The sequence below is a fragment of the Morus notabilis genome, unplaced genomic scaffold, assembly GCF_000414095.1.
Source record: "Morus notabilis unplaced genomic scaffold, ASM41409v2 Scaffold127, whole genome shotgun sequence".
Lineage (NCBI taxonomy): Eukaryota > Viridiplantae > Streptophyta > Magnoliopsida > Rosales > Moraceae > Morus > Morus notabilis.
In genome coordinates this window covers 111738-134977 of record NW_010366377.1, presented here as the reverse complement: position 1 = coordinate 134977, position 23240 = coordinate 111738, and the positions used below count along the sequence as shown (strand labels likewise).

Sequence of the window (23240 nt, the reverse complement as noted above, 5' to 3'; positions counted from 1 at the left end):
TGTATTAGGATTTGAATTGAGATTTTGAGGTTTTTTAAAAAAAACAAAAAATTGAAACTGGGCTTTTCTTCTGTCATTGTGAGGCGATAGTTGGAAAAGTCAAAATTAAGGGTTGTTCATTTCACAATTTAGAGTCCGTTTGGCATTACTTTTAAAGATTGTAATTAACTTTTTTTAAGAAGTTACAATAGATTAAGGTATTTAGCAAATTCTGTTTTTGTCCAGCAGCTTCTAAAAACTACTACCTTATAGTATAATTTGAGAAGCGAGTTAAGAATTACTTTTACACAACAACTTGTGTTGTCATTGTCTAAGTTTACACAAGAAACCTTAATAATAAAACTTTAGAAAAAATTTTATTTTGATACATTCTGTTATATCAAAATATGCATTTAATACCCTCTATTTTTAATAATTTCATGAGGTACCTTGGCCTTTTATCTTTTTTCGTACCTTAGAGCAATTTTTTGGGACACGAAAAGACTTAACCTTATTGTTAAATATCACTCTGTTGACCTGAAATTCCAGTTCATGTACCCTCTATTTTTAATAATTTCATGAGGTACCTTGGCCTTTTATCTTTTTTCGTACCTTGGAGCAATTTTTTAGGACACGAAAAGACTTAACCTTATTGTTAAATATGACTCTGTTGACCTGAAATTCCAGTTCATGTATCACTCTAGCCCATAAATCAACACTCAATCTTTTTTTTTTTACAGTATTTTCTCTTATAAAAATTCAAAATCAACTTGTTTGTTACACTATTTTCTCTCATATAAAATTCAATTTACAAAAATTCTCAAAAAGATGCCCTAAAAGTTCGAAAGACAAGTTTTCAAAACCCAAAAAGTTAGGGGCAAAAGGTGCTAAAATAAAGGCGTTTTCTTTCAATAAATTGGATGAGCTTTAACAAATGTCAAGCTTTCTTGTGGGGCATATAGTCAAACGAGCGTTTTATTCACCAAACAAAACAAAACAAAAACAACACAAGCGTTTAACGCCCAACGATGAACTTAAAATGTGATCATTATATTCTGCAACTGTAAGATGCTTTCGTTTTTCCCAGTGAACCATTGCCCAAGAAGAGATACACAACATGGCAAAAATGTTAAAAAGACAATTGAACATTGAAAGAGAATAATTAGGAGTAGCAGATACAGGGTTTCTAGTTTTGAAAATTCAAATAAGCTTGTTCATCATACATTTCACTTACACCACACTAAGTAGCAATTGTATCATTTCCCAGCTTAAAACAGATTTTACGCCACCAAGATGCCATGCATTGCCAGTGGTGATAAACCAAACTTTGTTGCTTGTTTTAACTTAACTGAAATTGCCCACTTTCTAATCCATTTCCATTAACCCATATTTTGACAACCACAAGCCCAAAAGGGAAACCAAAGAAAATGCACATATCACAGCGTAAAAAGCAATACTGACTCAAATGCATTGGCTATTTAAGAAATTTGTACTACCACTCGAAGCTCAACTAGCACAACGCTCCATTACCGCTGGTCGTGACCAGAACAATGCATAAACTGGACAAGAAATTCCTTTTCCATTTAAGGAGACAAACATGATTCCATAATTAACTCTTCTAGTCATGAAGGAGAGTTCCAAAAACGGCTATGAAGGAACGCTCAGCTAACTCAGCTATACATTAAACTAAGCAACGCATTTAACTAAGCACGTAAATTACATAAAAAAGAAAATTGATGCATCTCGGAAAGAAATAAACATTGAGAACTCGGGGGGCAACGTACAGAATGGATAACCAGATGAATAAACAACCTGGTTACCTCCTTCAGCATCCCTTGCAATTGCGCATGCCATAACATCGCTGCCAGCCTTCCATCCATGACCCACCATTTACTCAGCTTCTGCTTTGCTTATCCTATAACAAATAAGTGCTTCTCAAGTTAAAATGGCAAAAAGACAGAATACATTTTAGTTGCTAGAAGCTCACAAGCACATTTCCCCATAAGAAACATAGCAGTAAAGAACGAAGCTTTGTTTCTACTTTCATCCCTTAAATCTCGCACTGAAACAACCATTCCAAGTGTATGCCTCTAGCTTTCGCTAACAGTCTTCTGTTCTTTATTTTAAGGCTATCTTTCTCAGGAGAGAGAGGACCTTTCTTTATACCAATACCTCTTAAAGATCTCGTAAACATGTAACTTAGCTGTGTATACTAATCTTTTAAAATTCTAATATTCATGATAGATAACGATATCACTCTCCAAAAGCTCTTTTACATAAGCAATCTAATTGCTCTCCCCTTTTACGCTCCCGTACAAATAAAATCTCAGATAATGAAAGTGAACAGATTCCAAAATAGAAAACAAGGAAAATTGAAAAGAACCTGAAAAAGAAACATAGTCCAGATCCATCATACATACCTAAGACTTTCTAAACCAGATTAACTTCGAATGCAGAGAGATTGGAAAGATCAAGATGCATCTCATGTTCATGGGTGGAGAGATCAAGATGCATCTCATGTTCATGAGTGGAGAGGTCGAGTTGCATGTCATGGTCATGGGCGGAGAGGTCGAGTTGCATCTCATGATCCTGGGTTATAGCAACAGGAGTTGGTTTGAATTGGACAATCGGATCATAACTCAGTTCATAATTTACTAGTGTTGGTCCAAAGATGTTGAATTTAGCAGCACTGCTATAAGCAATTTCCGCATCCGAACCCTTCTTGAAAACAACCCTCGCACGACTGAACTCTCTATCGACTTCTGTGTCAGCTTCTTTCAGCGGTCCAAAGCGCCTAAACATCTTATTCAGGGTTGCTTCTGATGGGACAGATCTCACCTCAGAGAAGTTCATTACAAGTTGTGCTGGTGCATTCCTGTTGACTAACTCTGCAGGTTTCTCTAGTGTTGGAGCATTATTATGACTGGAATATTTTGGCTTCCTTGAGTATGGTCTCCGGCCTTCTTGAGGAGGTTTTACCTGTTGGGAAGGGGACTGATCTTTTTTCTTGCCTCTACGAGGCGGTTGCTCTTCAGAACCATTTTGGATGACCCTGTCCGTCCAATAGGTGTCATTCAAATCGTCAAATTCAAAAGTTTCAGGTGATGCTTTCTTCCTTTTACCACCGACTTTCTCCACAGCCACAAGCTCAGTCCCAGAATGCTGGCCCGTAATAGCTGAATTCCTAAAGTCGGAAAAGAAATTAACAATAACATTCGAGAAGCTGTATTCATTTAGGGGATCTTGTGCAATGAACTGAAGTTGCAAGAGCAATTCATCTAATGATGAGTACTCTGTTGGATCAACCACCCTTCCTTCAGGGCTGTGGAAGGAAGCATCATATTCATCCCCAGGTCTGTCACTGCTCCCATCTAGCTTCTGGACCCTCTCGCTGTTGCCCTTCGCAGTAGGAGACCCAGTGAGCTGGCTAGCAACTCTACGGATACATTCACCTATCTTAAATGATTGCTTTGGAGGTGTAGAATTAGAAACTTTCTTCCTTCCATCGTGTGTTGTCAAGTCGTCAACATGGTTATCTGAACCCTTACGTCTCTTGCCAGACGGAATATCATCATCCAGAGAATCTACTGCACCACCCATCAACTCTGTCAAGCTTTTTTCTTTTATTTTAGGATACGCACCATCCCTAAGGTTGTGTTTCCGCTTGTGATAAGAACTATTATGTACTTTTTGCGTCTCCTGGTCAGAGGCTGTCCGTTCATCATCTTTAGAAAAGAGACTTGCGTGCTCAATCACCTCACCTGGATATACATCATCCTGAAATCGTGGACCAGCCGTATCATTTTCCACCAAATCTCCACAAAATTGAAATTCAGGCAAGCTAGAAAAACCTCGGAAACGGCCGAAAGCCAATAACTGAGCCTTCGCTATTACAAGTTCTAAATGGTCACTCCCACCTGATGGAGACCATGCTAGAGCTTTTAAGTATTCGGCCAACTTATCAGCTTGGAAAAAATGAGCACTTGCAGATTCATCCACACTCTTTCTTTTACTTGATTCCGGACGGATCCCAGCATTCTCAACAATCTGGTGTTTAATCCTGTCATAGGAATCTTTTGATATACAAGAGCATGCCAAACCCAATTCTACTCGCCTTGAAACTTCTTCCAGAGCACAATTGACAGCCTTCTGGAACGTTTCTGCATTGCCCTGCTTCTCCATCTGTGTGAAATGAGTCCTAAAAGGCTTCAAAGTAGAAGATTCATTCCAAGCAAATGATCGGTCCCCAAAGTATGCAACCAAGTAGCAGTCCTTTTTATGATGTTTCATTGCCTTATCTGATGCATCAGTAAAATCAAATATCTGTCCAGGCCACCAAGGATGGCTCTTTACTTTACCCCAGACTAAATCGGGCACAGAAAACACACCTTCATCTTCTGGTGGTAGCCCATAGCTAGGTTGCTGCAGTGTTGATGAGCTTCCAGGCTCCAAAGATTCCCAATTAGTAATTTTATCCTCACTGGTATCTGGCTGCTCACCATCAGTGACTTCTTTAACTGCAGGCAATTCTTGCTCTCCATGTAAACCGAGCTCATCAGCAGCAATAACTTGTTCTTCAACACCTATTCCATCTGCAACATCTCTCTCAGATGCACCATAATCAGTGGCCACACCCTTGTCCGTACACTCTTCACTAATAAACTTCTGATCAGTATTCGAATGCCCTGGTACTTCAGTTGCAGAGATCAAAACCTCGTCAGTGTCCATTGGAGCTATATGCACATTATCCAAAACTCGATTCTCATCATGTCCTGAAGAAAGAGGTGGCACGCCTTCATCACTCGAGTAAGGAACACTATTACTGGGTGCCGTATCTTCAGCTCCAACTCCAGTGGGCTGATACAGATATGCCGTTTCTTCATATACATGACCTTCATTGTCAGTTATACTACCCACTTTCTCGGATGTTTCCTGTTGCTTTTCAAATTCTATTTGCTGTTCTCCATGGAAACCAACCTGCTGTGCATCAGCAATGTTTTCCTGATGATCTTCAGGCTTCAAGTGCTCAGTTGGCCCTGAAACTTCACTATTAGAATCAAAAACCTTTTCCTGTCCTCCACCGGAATCAACCTGTTGAGCATCCTGAACTTGTGCGTCTACTTCCATTTCTTGTCCCACATTTGACTCAACCTGGGCAATGTCGCAAGCCATATTGTTGTCAAAATACTCCTCTGGCTTCAAGCTCTCATCCTGTTCAGAAACTGAAACAACCTTATGGTCAGTGACAGTGACTTCACTTTCAACAACCATTTGTGTTTGTTGGCATGAGGACCAGGACTCAGCATTGACATCACTTTGATTTTCGCTAACACCACCTATTTCAACATTTACTTCTTGTTCTCCTACATTACTTAAATTTTCACCCGTAACATTAGCCTCCAGAACTGCAACTTTGGAACTTATTGCCACAGAGTTTTCCTCTTGAACTTGGGTTTGTACACTAGAATTTTCCACAGTTGTGGAATTCATCACCGTTGTTTCGATTCCATGGTTCCAAATTTCATCTGGAAGCCCAACTTTTTGTGTTTCCAAACCATTTGCTGAATCAATCTTGTTACCAACCGCTTTCTTATCTTGCTCAGCAGATTCTGTGGCCAATACACCTCCCACTTCTACACTTCCCGTTACAGAAACTTCCTCAACAAGTTGGGATTCTTCACCCTTATGACCAACTGAGGGACCTTCTATCCCATTTTCTGTTATAGGATCCCCCGCCTTTTCACCTAGAGACTCTACTTCCTGCTTTCTCGCTTCTACACTTGCATCACTCCCACCAGAAACCACTTCCTTCCCCACACTTTCACCCACCTCGTGCACTTCTCCTTCAACACCCTTCTTCACCGAAATACTACTGGCTTCAGTTTCGCCACCCGTAGAACCCAAAACAGCACCACCATCAAGACGATTCTCCACTTCTCTAGCCCCATCACCGCCACTAACCATTTGGCTTTCGCTCCCTGAATTCTCAGCCACAGCTACATGCGTGGTCGTCTCCCCCGTCACATCCCCAACAGCAACCTCAGCCTTTTCTTCAACTGATTCAGGAACTCCCAAAGAACCCTCATTTTCAGTTCCTATCCCCTGATTCAAAGCCTCCCCGCCGGAAACATCAGTATCCCGCAAATCCAATCTGTCAACTGCACCGCCATCTCCACCAACCGAGTGGTGCACTGGCCTCTCCGAACCCACCTCGTCATCGACCGATCCTCCACGACCCATTTCATCATCATCCAAATTCTCCCCACTCCCACTAGTACAAACTCCACCAACATAAACCTCAGAACCCAAGACCTCCACCATTATATCATCCCCATTACAAGAATCAAAAGACCCCTCGATCTGCCCCTGAACTAGGGTTTCCCCAGCTACCTGCTCAGCAGTAGTACTCTCAGTCACTGTAGTAGACTCCGAAACACTAACGACCAGAACATCCTTATCCTTGTTCTCATCCATCAAAATTCCTTATCTGATAAATTCACACAAAAAATTTCGAAAGAAAAAAACCATAAATTTGAATCCGGATAAACCCTAGCGGCAAAACTGAAGAAATCTACCAAACACAATCGAGAACAAGAAACCGATCAGAAAAAATACAATAAATGAAATCGAAAATTGAAACTTGCGCAAATCAGAAAAAGAAAGTAAACAGGTTAAAGATCGTGTTCGTACCTCGCTTAGATCTTCTTCCAAAGTTGTTAACAAAAAAATCAAAAGGGCTTTTCAGGGTTTGGGGGTTTAGAGAGAGAAAGAGGAGAGAGAGGAGTGTTATTTTATTTTTTTTTAGGCACATCATATTAAGGCGAGTGCCCAAAACAAAATAATAAAAATGAAATTAAAATTAAGGTGATGTTTTTTTTATAGTATTTTTTTCTTATAAAAAATTTAAATTTTAAAAATTAGAATTATTACTGTAATTTTAAACGCTGGAAGTAAACTTCACCTAAAAATGTGTGTCCGAATATAATGCTTTATTGTCGTTTTTCCAACTATAAAGTGACTGATCACCCGTTGCAGAGCTTTGTTTGGGAAATATGGTGAATTCTCTTTTTTTCCAATATCCAATGCGATCAAGCCACGTCTTTATTCTTCATTTTTGATTTATGATCTGGCGTACATCTTATGTCATTGGAAGAAATTAATTTAATTATTTTAATTTATAGTTATGGGATTTTCTTTCTATTTCCGTTTTGGCCGTTGGCTATCATCTTGATGAGTCATGCCTGAGCCGTCCACACAAACCACACCCAATACTGTCAAAGTGCAGGAATAAAAAAAGTGAATTATAGTTAGTGATAAAATTATTTTATTTTTGGTATCTTAAGTTTTTTATAATATTAAAATAATATTTTAATATTTTTAAAAATATATTTTTAATATCTTAAAGTTGATTTTTAAAACATGTAATGTTAACATAGTTAAATAAAAATTAATATTTTCTGAAAAAATTGAAAATACATTAAAATATTTAAAAGAAAATAGTAAAATAAAATGTCCGTGATTTTTTTTAGTTCTATTAGTTTTGGGTTAATTAAATAAAATGGTACTATGGTAATTTTACATCTAACAAAAACATTTTAAGAGTAGTAAGAAAATATTTTTAAAAATGTCGAGGTACTGTTTTATATTATCTAAAACAGAGGGTACCAAGAGCATGTTTCACTATAATAAAAGGTACCAAAATGATTTTATCCCTTACAGTTAAAATCCCCCATGTGTTTTATAATTTGTTAAAAGAGATAAAATCATTTTAGTACCCTGTGTTATTGTGAAATATGCTCTTGATATCTTGTCTTTTTTATTATATTAAAACGAGACCTCGACATTTTCAAAAAACATATTTTTGGTACTTTAAAGCTAATTTTGAGATGTAAAATTACCTTAATATATTTCTATTTAATTAATTAAAAACTAAGATCTAGAGAAAAATCGCCAACTTTTTTATTTTGTTGCTTTCTTTTAAATATTTTAATGTTGTAAAATATTTTAATGTTGTGAAATATTTTAAATTTTTTTAAAAAAAAATATTGATTTCTATTTAATTGATAAAAAGAGTAGTTAGGACATTACATCTTCTAAAAATTAACTTCAAGATATCGAAAAGATATTTTCAAAAACGTCAATGTATCATTTTAATATTATAAAAAATATAATATCCAAAGAAAATAAGTGACCCCTCTTCTTTATGACTTATATACCAGGTTATATGAGTGAAATCCACTTTAAATTTATTTTCTGATTTTGGTATTGAACAAAAAAAAAATGATGAGAGTTCTACAGTAGGTAGCATGGTATGAAAAAAAAATCACTTAATATAATTATGTTTTAAACAATCATATCTGTATAAAATTCTGGTAATTTTGCATACATTTTTATTTTAATGTGATTTTAACTAAAATGACTCCACTCCATTTAACTTAATGGTCTTTTTTTTTAGAAGAACTTAATGGTCATTAGCTCTTGTGGTTTTCTTACTTATTTAATGTTTGTAACTAGGGGTGTTCACCAAATCCGTCAATCCAATCAAGTCCGAAGTTTTGGATTGGATTGACAAAATTTTAAAGTGGACACGTATTGAGATTTTCCCAATCCAAAGGTTTTGGATCGGATTGAGCACTTTTCAATACGCGAATTCGAAACCATATATATATAATTTAAATGTGTATAAAAATAATATTTTTCAGTTTAGTTTTTTATTTAAAAAATTAAAAGATTTAGACTTGATTGATTGGTTATCGTTAATTGGATTGTAACAATTTAAATTTGATTGAACAACTTTATGTCATAAATTTAGACTTGGTTGAACAACTTTATGTCATATTTATGCTATGTTTATTTGAGTTGCGGATGTTGTAAACTTTTAGTTGTGATAAATGATGAGGATTTCATGTTGTATTTTATTTTGTATAGATGTCTATTAATTTATAATTTTAAAAGTCGTAATCCGTGGAATCTAATTTGTAAAATTTGTGAATCCATTAATCCAATCTGCAAAATCTGAAAAAGATTTGGTTCATACATGAATTGAGATTTTCTCAATTTGAAGGTTTTGAATCAAACACGAATTTACCCATATTTATAACATTCTGTTTTGATTGTGCGCTATGTTGATCTCTTTTACACATTCTCATTGTTTCGTACTTTGTTGTCGTTTCAAGTTCCTCGCTTTGTGTCTTGCTGTCATATGTTTCCTTTCGTTGTCGTATCTACTAGGGTTCTATTAGGGGTGGCAATTCAGGTTGGTGGGTCGTGTTCATGTCGTGTTGACCCCTTCAGTTGACACGAATAGGTATGACATGAACACGACCCGTTTATTAATCGTCTTGAAATACAAAACCCAAGCACGACCCGTTTATTGACGGGTTGACACGACACAACACGAATAACCCGTTTATTAAACAAGTCATAAACGTGTCATGTCAACCCATTGATTACCTGTCAACCCGTTTATAAAATGGGTGATAAATGGGTCATGTTAACCTAATTCTAAACCTATTTTTTAACTTGTTTATAAAATGGGTAATAAACAGGTTGTGTATTTGTGTTACCCAAATATGACACGTTTAATAGACGGGTTATGGCGGGTCAATTGCGGGTTGGCGGGTCAACTTGAAAATGACATGTTATTTAATCGTGTTTCACGGGTTCGACCTCATTTTGACCCGTACCTTTTTATGATAAACTCAAACTCATTAATTTCGTGCAGATTTCGAGTCGTGTCATCGTGTCACTACCCGGATTGCCAGCCCTAGGTTCTATATACTTTCTAAATGAAAATTAGATTCGCTAGGATCCGTATAATAACAAAACTGTTTGGAAACAAGTATCTCTGAGAATTCTAAGAATTCCTTTATATTATGCAAATACATACAACTTGAATTCCTTTTTTTATCCGAAACCTTTTTGAGTAAATAACATGTTTAAAAATATTTGAAATAAATAATTTTATTTTATACGTAAATAATTTATTTACCTCCACTAAATGAATGTAAAAGGCATTTACTACTAGTAAAAAATATTTTAAATTGGTACGTTGATCTTTTATAATATTATGTTTTAATATCTTGAGTTCATTTTGTAGGATGTAAAATATTAAATTTACCATTCTCATTATTTTATTAAAAATTAATAAATTTAGAAAAAATTCTGAAAACATTATTTTTAATTTAAAGCATTATTTTAATTTCTAATTTTTAAATATTTAAAAATTTTCAGAAATTTTCTAAATTTATTAATAATTTTTTGGTTAATTAATGAAAAGAATAACTTTAACATTTTACATTTTAAAAAATAACTTTAAGATATTTAAAAACGATTTTTTAAAACATCAATATCAATTTAAAATCATTAAAAACACAATGTATTAAAAAGACAATTTATGCTGAAATATAAGGAGTTTTCCTTTAAACGGGCTAAATTGATCAGTGTCTTTATATTTGGGCCCAAGCGAAACCCTACCCAGATAGACCAGTCTAGTACATAAGTTCAGTCCATAAGAAGGTGGCAAAAACCCTACCCTAAGCGTCAGCCGAAAGTTGTAGCATCAGAAGCAGAGCAGAGGCCGCAGCTAAATCTCCTTTCCTTTCGGTCAAGTCTCCACTAGGGTTCGGAGAAGCTCACGAAAACTCAAAAATGGCGTACGCTGCGATGAAGCCTACGAAGCCCGGCCTGGAGGAACCTCAGGAGCAGATCCACAAGATCAGGATCACTCTCTCTTCCAAAAATGTCAAGAACCTCGAGAAAGGTCTCTTTTTTCCTTGTCAATTTTGGCTGCTTTTATCTTATCGATTCATTCAATTTTTACGATTCGACGTAATTTTCCAATTATTCACACTTTTTTTTTAGATTAGATGCAAATTGGATCTGTCCCTGGGCTTTTGAAATTTTGGATGAGTATTAAACGAACGGCATAAGAAAAATGAAAAATTTGTCTGTAGGTTTCATTTTCTTGTTATCTGTTTGGAATATTTTCGTTTTCTGTCCCAAGTTTTTAGTATAATACATACATCTCTTCATTCATCATGGAATCTATTTGTTTGATGCCCTGTTTAATGATGTTTATGTTTGACTTGACTGACGACAGTGTGTACTGATTTGGTTCGCGGTGCGAAAGACAAAAGATTAAGGGTTAAGGGACCTGTGAGGATGCCCACCAAGGTTTTGCACATCACCACCAGGAAATCTCCTTGTGGTGAAGGTATATTTCTTTTCATTGTTTTTCTGCTTTCTTTTCTTTATTATTTATTTCTTTGCCCATAAAGTTGTATAAGCCTAATTTCTCTCTAGTCATGTGCTACGTATCTTGTTTTTTACTTGTATTGAATTTTGGATGTGGAATCTAGTTGTGATATGACACCTTGAAGGTCTTTTGATTGAAACAAGCTGCACCATAATTTAGGTTGCTGAATACCCAAGTTGTGCATTCTTTACAGTTACACCACTTTTCTGGAGTTATTCAACCTCATCTTATTGGTTTGCAGGTACTAACACATGGGACAGATTCGAGCTCCGAGTTCACAAGCGAGTTATTGACCTCTTCAGCTCCCCCGATGTGGTTAAGCAGATCACTTCCATTACAATTGAGCCCGGTGTGGAGGTCGAAGTTACTATTGCAGATTCGTAAATCTGTCCCATTTTTACGCCTTGCCCTGTTTTACTATTGTTTAGTTGATGATAATGTTTCCCCTCTATGTTCTACTGTTAGCATAGTGTTAGCTAAGGGCAGCTGTTTCCGTTTTCATTTTGTGCGGGTAAACTATGTTGGCGAGGAATTTTTGTTTTGCAGCTGTCTTAATTTCAAATTCGGATGCTTTTATCAAATATATTACAGTTTGATTAATTGAATAGGTTTCATTCTATAACCTGCTCGGAATCCTTGATTATTACCTGTCTTATCGCCCTCTTGTTAAACTTGATTCCTTCCCGTAATCGGTAGTGCTTATCTAACTTGCAGCCTTGTCCTGCCACAATTGATCAGTGTTTAGTTGCATAGTTGCTCTATTTATGAACTTCGATTCCTTTGTGTTCACTTTTTTTAGAGTCCTTCCATTTCCATAATCTATGGTCACCCATCTTTGCTCTCAAAAGAAAAAGTTTTCGTGCCAGAAAACCAAGAAAAAAGAGTTTGAATTGTGATATGTTTCGTCGTTGTGCATATGATCTACATCGTGTGAATTAAGCTTATCAGCAATTATAAAATCTAGTTATGCACTTTCTACTTCTTTGTCTAAATTAGACCTTTTTTTTTTTTTTCCTCACAAAGTGAGATATCCAAGTGCCAACTCTATGTAAGCGGTATTCTTCTAATTCACTCCTCTTTAACCCCGTCTCCATATTAGTATTCACCAATGACTTCTTCTATGTGTAGAATAAGCTTAAATGTTCAGAAAAGCAATACATTACAAAATGTCTATCCTTAAGAAATGATGTTCCCCAAATCCACCTCTTGGATTTGGATCACTAATCGATTTGTCTTTTGGGCTTTGTTCAGTATTCTTAAGTGATATGCTTTAATCTGAGAAAAGATAATGTTAGCAAAATTCTCTTCTCTAAAATTATAAAACAAAAATATCAGTAACGATGAAATATTTTGTGGTCAGAAATTTTTGTTTGTTCGCAACTGTCTTAATTTCAAATTTTTGGATATGTTAATTAAATACAACATTTTGATTATTGAAATGGATTTCCTTCTAAAACCTTTTTCTCTCTGATCCCTCTGTTTTTAGGGTTCGTTTAGTTTACTGATTTGAGTTTTTAATTTGAATTGAGATGTGATTTTATGTGAGAATTTTTTACTATAGTAAAAAATTAAATGTGACTGTTTATAAGAGTTTTTTTACTATATTAAAATTTGAATCGGTAAAATGAATAGGACTTTAAGCTTATTACGTTCCATATCTAGAAATGCTATAGTATCTCTTCTATTGTTGAACTCCATTCCCTCTTCCTCGAGTTCAAGCTCGTGAATCTTTGCGTCAACCATGTGTTTTATGAAATGCTGTGATCCACTGCAATTTTTAAGATGTTGCGCTTATTTGCTTATTCTCGACGATTTACTAATTGTGTGAAAAATCTCAGAATGGGTAACATGTGATCGTTTTAGAAGAGAAAGGTGCAACGCTTTTCACAAACACAGCATGAAGTTCATTGTTTAAGAATAAAGGCAGTCCATTTTAACACTTACGCCCTATAAAACTTTTTGTGCTCTAGTTAATTGGCAGTTGCATATGAAATTGTGATTTTGGCTATTGACTCGTTAAATGTCACAATTAATAATGTGTACAACCTATGCATTTATCTGGAATCCATATTTTTATCAGGTTTTTTTCATAGAACAAAACTATCCTTCCTGTTAATTTTATATTAACTATGAAATTTTGTTTTCCCCTTTCATATTTCAGTCATGCTTTCATCCCCAAAGAATATATTAAAATTCGGAATTTATTATAGAGCACACTCATTTTAAACACACGTGTGATAGCAGGTGTAGCTTAAGAGTTCGAATCCTCCAGTCCCAAGTTCAAGAAAAAAAAAAACGTATTAAAACATATTTAAACAAGCTGTCTCTGATTCTAGGGTTTCTCTCTCCAATTGATCTATTCTATGGATCTATGCCATCATATCAAGATTTAAAAGAAATGAAACAAAAAAAAAAAGAAATAAAAAGATAAAAGAAGAAATTAGTAGCTCCCTTTAGGGTTGAGCACTCAACCATACATTTCAATCAGCAAATTTTCAATTGATAAGCCTATACATATAACAATCAGAATAGTATGCACATACATACAAACATGACCTAACCTTAATTTCTACACACTAATCCATCTTTTCTAATGTTCCTCCTTAAGTTACACTCTAAAAAAGAAAAAATAAAAATAAAACAAAAAAGAGCATGCATCTTAACTTACTTTCCAATACCACCCCTGAAGATTTTCAAATCATGAGTTTTAAAAACCGTGTGATATTATCAACTTAGCAATAAGAGACTTCTGTCTAGAGTAAAAGATTCATGCGTTTAGCTTTCACAATACCTTTTAAATTTATGACAGTATGGAAAGTGCCACATTTCAACTAGTAATATATTTTCAAGAAAAAAGGGTTCAATATTCATACAATGCTTTAGTCAAATGCCCCAAAATCAGTATAATATATGTAAGCTCAAACTAGATGGGTGAACATCAAAATAACAAGGTGGTAGGAGAGTATTTTTCGGGTTGGAAAGCAAGTCTCACTTTTTGTCCTGATTGTTCTCCAATTCCCTTCTGAGCTGCAGAGAGAAATCATCATTAACATCATCATCCCAATCATCTTCCCATTGTTGGGTCACTTCCTTTCGTTCCTCCTTATCCTCCCATTCTGTCATTGTTGTGAAAACATGAGAGAATGAATTAGTTTGTTTTAAGGACTACTATAATAGAATCATGATTCATTGATTTATATAGGTGGTGACCATGCATGTATAGCTCATAATCAAACAAATTACCTGACCGAACGTTTTAGGACCCACCAAGAGGAAAACAATCAAAAGTAAGAATCTTCAACTACAGAGACAATGGGTTTTTATCACTTGCTTTTTTTGAACACAGCAGCAAACAACTCTGAATTGGGTGACTAATGCAGAGAATACATTGTAATGAAAATATGGCCTCGTTCGCCTCGCGAATTTGAGTTTTCAATTCGAGCTGAGATGTGACATTTTTAGAGAGCTTTTAACAGTAACAGAAAAAGTAAAAAAAGTTAGATGTGACATTTTCTGAAAGTTTTTAATTGTAAAAATCTAAAACTGAAAACTCAATTCGGTGAAATGAACGAGACTCTTGTGATTGGACTCTTTCCTCCCTAAGTTTTTTTCCCTTTTTTTTTTTTTTTTTTTTTTACAATTTGGTCACTACGTTTGAAAATGGTAGCAATCAACCCCCTTAAACTAAGGTCTCGTTCTTTTTGCGGTTCGAATTACAACTCAAATTTTAACTATAACGTTTTTCTCACAAAAATTTAAATTGAACTTTTATATTAGTCATTTCCCTCACATAAATTCACTTTTCAACTTGAACCCGCGAAAAAAATAGACCCTTAAGAATTTAAGAGGTAGAAAAATAGACGTGCTAAAATGCCAAAATTATTCCGTCCAAAACTTTAACCCCCATTAACACTTGGGACTAATTGCTTTAGTTTTCTTAATTTAAAGACCAAATTAATAAGAAAAAAATTTCAAGAGCCTAAGTGCCAAAAAAAATAAAAAACCTTCCAATTTCCATCAAATGGTGAACCAATTTCCTAATTCCAATCTGAGACCATCATCTCCTAGCCTAATTGTTCAAAAAAGCAAGTAATTTCACAGTACCAATTTCCTAAAAAAAACACAAAAATCGCAATCTTAACCGTAAATGGATTAATAATTTACTAAAAATCAAACTAGGTTTAACTTTGTATTTATGAATCAATAAGCAAGGATTTGAGACAAAAAGAAAAAAAAGTAAATTAACAAGAAAGATTACAAACCTTCATTGATTTCAACTCTTCGAACTCGTCATCGTCTTCAAAGAGGTCGATTTTCGCCTCTTCAGTAGCTGCCTTGGGCTCTGTGGCCATGTCTACATCTCAAATCAATGCCGGATTTCAAAAATACCCAAATCAAATATTTGAACAAAAACGAAAAAGAAAAAAGTTTGAATCAGAAGATGGTTCAGAAAGAAAACAAACGATTAAAGTTATTATTGTTGAAATTTCGAAAATTTCAGATCCAAATCAGAGAAAAGGAGGAGAAAGTAAAACCCCTAAAACTTACCGAAGTAAGGTGAAAGACTGAGGGCTCGATTGGTTTTAACTGTGTGATTCTTTGTCATTTAAAATTTAAATTTTTTTGAGAAAAAGAATTAAAAGTATGAGTTTAAACACATGAAATAAATAAACTTTAAAATTAGAGTGATAAAAAATAGAGGTGTAAGTTTGGACCATCTAGTTTGAGTCTAACGGCTCAAAGAGATCCCAACCTAGTCTTAAGCTCAAAAAATTTAGGGTCGGTTTGGCCAGTCTAAAATTTTATAAGATATTTTTAAAAAAATTTAAAAATATAATGTTTGAGTCGGTCTGACCCGACTCTAAATGAGAGAGAGTCAGCTCAATCCAGTCCTAAACCTAAAAATTTAAAAATGGGTTTGGGTCAACAGTAGCGCGTTTTAGTTCGGCCCGTTTTACCTGGCCCAAACTTGTAACTTTATCGAAAAGGAATTTCTATAGAGAGGATTTGAGGGTTTTGTGTCTCACAGTCGTGTTATGAGTTGAGAAATTTTCAAATAAGAACCATGATTTTATCAAAATAACGTAAATATCCTTTTTTTTAATCACATAAATGCCTTCAAACTTGTATTTTATTTCAGTTTTTGCCTTCCTTTTTTTTCCTTCAGTTTTTGCCTTCCTTTTTTTTTTTCCTTCAGTTTTTGCCATCTTAATCTTTTATCTTTTTGCATTTATATTTTTTACCCTAAAATTTTGTTTCTTCTCATTTTTCTATCTTCTATTTCTCTTCCTCTCTAATATCTTATATATTTCAAATGAGTTTCGCCGACACGGTGCTTCCAAAATCGTGCGAACGTTTCACGCTTTGTTTTTTTTTCCTTCCTCCTTTTTTTTTATTTGTTTTTTTTTTTTTTTTTATCCCCCCCTCCCCCGCCACTCTTAATTTCCTATTTTAAATTAGGGATAGCTCCCTAATCTTTTAAGATATTTCTTAATAGATAGAGATTACAATCAATCTACATGACTTTTGTTTTTTGAAATTCATATATTTAAATTATAGATTGACTTTTGGAGCAAATCTCGCATATATCTTATCTTCTTATATCCTCGACTCTGTAAGGGCATGGAGACGCCTCTTTGTCATAAGCGTCCCATACAGCCTCGTCCTCTTGATCACTTTTTAGAGTCAGGTGAAGCCTCGACTCCATGCGGTTCGTGACGTGGCACCAGGGCCAAGATGTCATCCACCTTAAAGGGGCTTCATTAATTGGGCTTTATAGCCTTTGGGCAATTTTATTGGGTCTCAATTTTAGCCCCGCAACATTTGCCCCTCAAGTCGAGGTATTTCTCTAGATTGTCTCGTGCTTTGACTAGAAATGTTCTCCATTTTGACCTCATACTCAGAGTTTGCCTGCTTACAAAGTGTTGTAGCTTTAGGCAATTCTACATACATTTTATTTGATGTGATTTTAACCCGAACTACTCCAACCCCTTTAACTTAAGGGACTTTCATTTTTTTGAGAAGAACTTAATGGTCCTTAGCTCTTGTGGTTTTCCTACTTATTTAATGTTTGTAACATTCTGTTTTGATTGTGCGCTATGTAGATCTCTTTTACACTTTCCCGTTGTTTCGTATTTTATTGTCGTTTTATGTTTCTCGCTCTGCGTCTTTTTGTCATATGCTTCCTTTTTGAGGGGTTGTTTTTGGGAGAACGAGAAAAATAAACCAAAGTGGGATAGGAATCAAAATTAATAGGCCAAGATTTAAAACTAGTTAGTAAATAATCTATTAGAGTGTAAATCCATATTTATACCCACATAAAATTCCTAAAATACCCCAATCTTATTTTCTCCCTTCTCTTCCAATACAACCCAACACCCAATTTTGTCCTCTCCCCCTCCTCTCTCTCTGTCCTTAGAACTGCTTCGACAACAAGTTGTCATCACGTTGAGAAGCTGACAACGACAAAAATCGGTGGGAAACTCGGACGGCGATCGCAGGCATCATCCTACTCTCCTCTTCTGCTCACTCTCTAGGAACACTGGCGCCAACAAATCTTGAATCGTGAGATCTCACTTCCGGCGCCGCAACAAGTTCCGTTTGAGATTCCAGTGACTTCTTCTTCCTTATCGTTGTCGTGGTTCCATATCCAGCAACGCTGCCGTGAGGTCCTCCATCAAAGATGAGAGATGGAGGAGATGAATAGAGAGATAAAGTAGAGATAGAGCGCGAAATAGAAGGAGAAAAGAAAAATAATTTGAGAAAAAGTTAAAAAAATCCTATAACTAAGGATCAAATTAGAAAACAAAATATTAGAAGTTGGAAAAGGCCTATCCATTTGTAATCTTGGGTAAACAGGCTAGTACTTCCACAGGTTCTAAAAAGTAGGCCTATTTACTACAATTTCTCTTTTTCTCTTTTTCTTTTTTTAATTAATTTGGGCCATTAAACGGGCTCAATTGCTAAGTGTCTTTGTATTTGGGCCCAGGAGAGACCCAAGCGGAACCCAGATAGACCAGTCTAGTACATAAGTTCAGTCCATAAGAAGGTGGCAAAAACCCTACCCTAAGCGTCAGCCGAAAGTTGTAGCATCAGAAGCAGAGCAGAGGCCGCAGCTAAATCTCCTTTCCTTTCGGTCAAGTCTCCACTAGGGTTCGGAGAAGCTCACGAAAACTCAAAAATGGCGTACGCTGCGATGAAGCCTACGAAGCCCGGCCTGGAGGAACCTCAGGAGCAGATCCACAAGATCAGGATCACTCTCTCTTCCAAAAATGTCAAGAACCTCGAGAAAGGTCTCTTTTTTCCTTGTCAATTTTGGCTGCTTTTATCTTATCGATTCATTCAATTTTTACGATTCGACGTAATTTTCCAATTATTCACACGCTTTTTTTAGATTAGATGCAGATTGGATCTGTCCCTGGGCTTTTGAAATTTTGGATGAGTATTAAACGAACGGCATAAGAAAAATGAAAAATTTGTCTGTAGGTTTCATTTTCTTGTTATCTGTTTGGAATATTTTCGTTTTCTGTCCCAAGTTTTTAGTATAATACATACATCTCTTCATTCATCATGGAATCTATTTGTTTGATGCCCTGTTTAATGATGTTTATGTTTGACTTGACTGACGACAGTGTGTACTGATTTGGTTCGCGGTGCGAAAGACAAAAGATTAAGGGTTAAGGGACCTGTGAGGATGCCCACCAAAGTTTTGCACATCACCACCAGGAAATCTCCTTGTGGTGAAGGTATATTTCTTTTCATTGTTTTTCTGCTTTCTTTTCTTTATTATTCATTTCTTCGCCCATAAAGTTGTATAAGCCTAATTTCTTTCGAGTCACGTGCTACGTATCTTGTTTTTTACTTGTATTGAATTTTGGATGTGGAATCTAGTTGTGATATGACACCTTGAAGGTCTTTTGATTGAAACAAGCTGCACCATAATTTAGGTTGCTGAATACCCAAGTTGTGCATTCTTTACAGTTACACCACTTTTCTGGAGTTATTCAACCTCATCTTATTGGTTTGCAGGTACTAACACATGGGACAGATTCGAGCTCCGAGTTCACAAGCGAGTTATTGACCTCTTCAGCTCCCCCGATGTGGTTAAGCAGATCACTTCCATTACAATTGAGCCGGGTGTGGAGGTCGAAGTTACTATTGCAGATTCGTAAATCTTCCCCATTTTTACGCCTTGCCTTGTTCAACTATTGTTTAGTTGATGATAATGTTTCCCCTCTATGTTCTACTGTTGGCATAGTGTTAGCTAAGGATAGCCTTTTCCGTTTTCATTTTGTGCGGGTAAACTATGTTGTAGTAAGGAATTTTTGTTTTGCAGCTGTCTTAATTTCAAAATTTTCGATGCTGTTATTAAATATAGCATTTTGATTAATTGAATAGGTTTCATTCTATAACCTGCTCGGAATCCATGATTATTACCTCTGATGCCCTCTTGTTAAACTCGATTCCTACCCGTAATCCCGACTGCTTATGTAGCCTGCAGCCTTGTAGTGCCACAATTGATGAGTGTTTAGTTGCATAGTTGATCTATTGATGAACTTCGATTCCTTTGTGTTCACTTTTTTACTGACTCCTTCCATTTCCATAATCTATGGTCACCCTCGTGCGAGGATGGAAAAGAGAGAGAGATTTCTTTATGGGCATGCCTGCAAAATATGGCCTCAAAAAATGACAAAAAAAAAAATAAAAGGCTGTCAAAACGCCCCCGGCCCGCGTAGTGGGGCGCCCAGGGGCCGGGATGGGTAAAAAATTTACTTTTTTATTTATGGGTTGCATTCTAAAATTAATATATGATTTTTATGAATTAATGTAACAAGCGGCAATATTTTTTTGATGAATGTTTTATTTTTTATGATTTTCTTTATTTTTCATCTTTGAAAAAAAAAAAAAACGACGTAAAAAAATTATGAAATTTTACAGAAATGATTTTTACATTTTTCTGGGCATGTTTACATAAAATGGCTTCAAAAAATGACCAAAAAAGATAAACGTTGTCAAAAAACTCTCAACCCACGTAGTGTGGTGCTCAGGGGTTGGGATGAGTCAAAAATTTACATTTTTAATTATGAGTTGCATTCCAAAATTAATATATTATTTTTATGAATTAATACAATAAGTAGCACTATTTTTTGATGAATATTATATTTTTTATGATTTTCTTTATTTTTCGTCTTTGAAAAATTAAATAAAATAAAAACGAATTCAAAAACTTCTAAAATTTTATAGACACGATCTTTACATTTTTTTTTTTTGAGAATTTCTGTCAAAAATGTTCTAAAAAAATGACAAGAAAAAGTAAAAGGCTGTTAAAAAGCCCGCAACCCGCGTAGTGGAGCTCCTCGGGGCTGAGATGGGTGAAAAATTTACATTTTTATTTATGTTTTGCATTCTGAAATTAATAGATGATTTTTAAGAATTAATACAACAAGCGGTGCCATTTTTTGATAAATATTCTATTTTTTATGATTTTCTTTATTTTTCATCTTTGCAAAATAAAATAAAATAAAAACGACGTCAAAATGTTATAAAATATTGCAAACACGATCCTTACATACCCCTGGGAGACCCCTGGGCCACACCTGGAGCACCCCTGGGACACTCTTGGCCCGCGTAGTGGGGCGCCCATGGGCTGAAATGTGTCAAAAATTTACATTTTTACTTATGTTTTACATTTTAAAATTAATATACGATTTTTAGGAATTAATACAACAAGCGATACCATTTTTTGATGAATATTCAAATTTTTATGATTTTCTTTATTTTTTGTTTTGGAAAAATAAAATAAAATAAAAACAACGTCAAAAAACTATGAAATTTGCAGACACGATCCATACATTTTTTGGGCATGGAAGCAAAAAATGGCCTCAAAAAATGACAAAAAAAGTAAAACGCTTTCAAAAAGCCCCCGGCCCGCGTAGTGGGGCGCTCAGGGGCCGAGATGGGTCAAAATTTATATTTTTATTTATGTTTTGCATTCGAAAAATAATATATGATTTTTAAGAATTAATGTAATAAGCGGCTTCATTGTTTGATGAATATTCTATTTTTTATGATTTTCTTTATTTTTCATCTTTGAAAAATAAAAAAAATAAAAACGACGTCAAAAAATTATGAAAGTTTGTAGACATGATCCTTACATTCTTTTGAGGATGCCTGTAAAAAATGGTCTAAAAAAATAACAAGAAAAAGTAAAAAGCTGTCAAAAAGCCCCCGACCCGCGTAATGTGGCGCCCATGGGCCAGGATGGGTAAAAAATTTACATTTTTATGTATGTTTAGAATTCTAAAATTAGCATATGATTTTTAGGAATTAATGCAAAGAGCAGCACCCTTTTTTAATGAATATTCTATTTTTTATGATTTTCTTTATTTTTTGTCTTTGAAAAATAATATAAAATAAAAACGACGTCCAAAAATTATGAAATTTTACAGACACGATCCTTACATTTTTCTCGGCATGTCTGCAAAAAATGGCCTAAAAAAGGCAGGAAAAAGTAAAAGCCTGTTAAAAAACCCCCGACCCGCATAGCGGGGAGCCCAGGGGCCGGGATGAGTCAAAAATTTTCATTTTTATTTATGTTTTACATTCTAAAATTAATATATGATTTTTAGGAAATAATGCAACAAGCGACACCATTTTTTGATGAATATTCTATTTTTTATGATATTCTTTAGTTTTCATCATTGAAAAATAAAATAAAATAAAAATGACGTCAAAAAATTATGAAATTTTACAGATACAATCCCTAAATTTTTCTGGGTATGTCTCGAAAAAATGGCCTCAAAAAATGACAAGAAAAAGTAAAAGGCTGTCAAAAAGCCTACGGCCTGCGTAGTGGAGCCCTAGTGGTTGAGATGGAGCAAAAATTTTCCTTTTTAATTATGGGTTGCATTCTAAAATTAGTATATGATTTTTATGAATTAATGCAACAAGCGGCACTTTTTGTTTTTATGAATATCTTATTTTTTATGATTTTCTTTATTTTTCGTATTTGAAAAATAAAATAATATAAAAACGACGTCAAAAAAAAATTATGAAATTTTACAGAAACGATCCCTTCATTTTTCTGGGCAGGCCTACAGAAAATGGCCTCAAAAAATGGCAAAAAAAGGAAAACGCTATAAAAAAGCCCCCAACCCGTGTAGTGGGGCGCCCGAGGGTGAGGATGCGTCAAAAATTTATATTTTTATTTATGGGTTGCTTTTTAAAATTAATATATGATTTCAATGAATTAATGCAACAAACGACACAATTTTTTGATGAATATTCTATTTTTTATGATTTTCTTTATTTTTCATCTTTGAAAAAGAAAATAAAGTAAAAACGACGTCAAAAAATTATGAAATTTTGCAGAAACGATCCGTTCATTTTTCTGGGCACGCCTACAAAAAGTGACCACAAAAAATGACAAAAAAAAAGAAAAACGCTGTCAAAAAGCAGAGGCATTTGTGACTATCATCCATCTATTTATTGTCCTCAAGAGCTTTCAACTGCATATCTTCTTGTTATTTTCTTTTCTGTTCAGGCTTCTGTAGCATATCTCTTGTGGTTTGTCAGGAAATTTTGCTTACATTTTACTCCAGCGTCTAATGATGTAATGGGCCCATATCAATGAATCAAATAAACATGAATTTGATAAACTAATGCCAGATGAATGTAAAATAATCTTTTCGTACATTTAAGTAGAGAAACACATTAAAAGATAAGAAACAAAAAGGAGGTGAAGGCTTCTGCTGGAATCTCAGTACATGTAAGGGAATCGTAATCTTTGGTTTAGGCAAATCCTTCCATGGTTGGTAAATTTACCTTTTAATTGGCTTATAAACCCGCGTAGTGGGGCGCCCGGGGGCCGGGATGGGTAAAAAATTTACATTTTTATTTATGGGTTGCATTCTAAAATTAATATATGATTTTTATGAATTAATGCAACAAGCGGCACCATTTTGTTTTGGTTGATATTCTATTTTTAATGATTTTCTTTATTTTT

General features: G+C 34.8%; 3 protein-coding genes and 1 pseudogene across 4 annotated transcripts; 2 read left to right on the top strand and 2 right to left on the bottom strand.

Annotated features, from left to right (window-relative positions):
- Positions 1-1171: 1171 nt before the first annotated feature.
- LOC21397265 lies at positions 1172-6746 on the bottom strand. 2 transcript variants are annotated; one of them, XM_024173510.1, is made up of 3 exons: positions 6670-6746; positions 2400-6466; positions 1172-1894 (listed from the first exon to the last, which is right to left on the bottom strand). In XM_024173510.1, the coding sequence occupies exon 2, from the start codon at positions 6451-6453 to the stop codon at positions 2410-2412; it is 4044 nt and encodes a 1347-aa protein (XP_024029278.1). In that variant the 5' UTR covers positions 6454-6466; positions 6670-6746; the 3' UTR covers positions 1172-1894; positions 2400-2409. The 2 variants fall into 2 exon arrangements, with proteins under 2 accessions (XP_024029278.1, XP_010108444.1); XM_010110142.2 differs by lacking the exon at positions 6670-6746 and having other exon boundaries at positions 2400-6516.
- A 3737-nt stretch (positions 6747-10483) lies between these two features.
- Positions 10484-11819, top strand: LOC21397264 (40S ribosomal protein S20-2). Its single transcript, XM_010110141.2, has 3 exons — positions 10484-10741; positions 11081-11194; positions 11478-11819. The coding sequence occupies exons 1-3, from the start codon at positions 10630-10632 to the stop codon at positions 11618-11620; spliced, it is 369 nt and encodes a 122-aa protein (XP_010108443.1). The 5' UTR covers positions 10484-10629; the 3' UTR covers positions 11621-11819.
- A 2235-nt stretch (positions 11820-14054) lies between these two features.
- LOC112093929 lies at positions 14055-15860 on the bottom strand (annotated as a pseudogene).
- A 2411-nt stretch (positions 15861-18271) lies between these two features.
- LOC21397263 (40S ribosomal protein S20-2) lies at positions 18272-19642 on the top strand. Its single transcript, XM_010110140.2, has 3 exons — positions 18272-18528; positions 18868-18981; positions 19265-19642. The coding sequence occupies exons 1-3, from the start codon at positions 18417-18419 to the stop codon at positions 19405-19407; spliced, it is 369 nt and encodes a 122-aa protein (XP_010108442.1). The 5' UTR covers positions 18272-18416; the 3' UTR covers positions 19408-19642.
- The last annotated feature ends 3598 nt before the right edge of the window (positions 19643-23240 follow it).

What these genes read in the sequence shown, in the direction of transcription:
- LOC21397265 (XM_024173510.1), bottom strand. Translation starts at nt 6,453, where the DNA reads ATGGATGAGAACAAGGATAAGGATGTTCTGGTCGTTAGTGTTTCGGAG.
- LOC21397264 (XM_010110141.2), top strand. Translation starts at nt 10,630, where the DNA reads ATGGCGTACGCTGCGATGAAGCCTACGAAGCCCGGCCTGGAGGAACCT. An exon ending in TGTCAAGAACCTCGAGAAAG is followed by an intron (nt 10,742 to 11,080) that starts GTCTCTTTTTTC and finishes GACTGACGACAG; the next exon opens with TGTGTACTGATTTGGTTCGC. An exon ending in GAAATCTCCTTGTGGTGAAG is followed by an intron (nt 11,195 to 11,477) that starts GTATATTTCTTT and finishes ATTGGTTTGCAG; the next exon opens with GTACTAACACATGGGACAGA.
- LOC21397263 (XM_010110140.2), top strand. Translation starts at nt 18,417, where the DNA reads ATGGCGTACGCTGCGATGAAGCCTACGAAGCCCGGCCTGGAGGAACCT. An exon ending in TGTCAAGAACCTCGAGAAAG is followed by an intron (nt 18,529 to 18,867) that starts GTCTCTTTTTTC and finishes GACTGACGACAG; the next exon opens with TGTGTACTGATTTGGTTCGC. An exon ending in GAAATCTCCTTGTGGTGAAG is followed by an intron (nt 18,982 to 19,264) that starts GTATATTTCTTT and finishes ATTGGTTTGCAG; the next exon opens with GTACTAACACATGGGACAGA.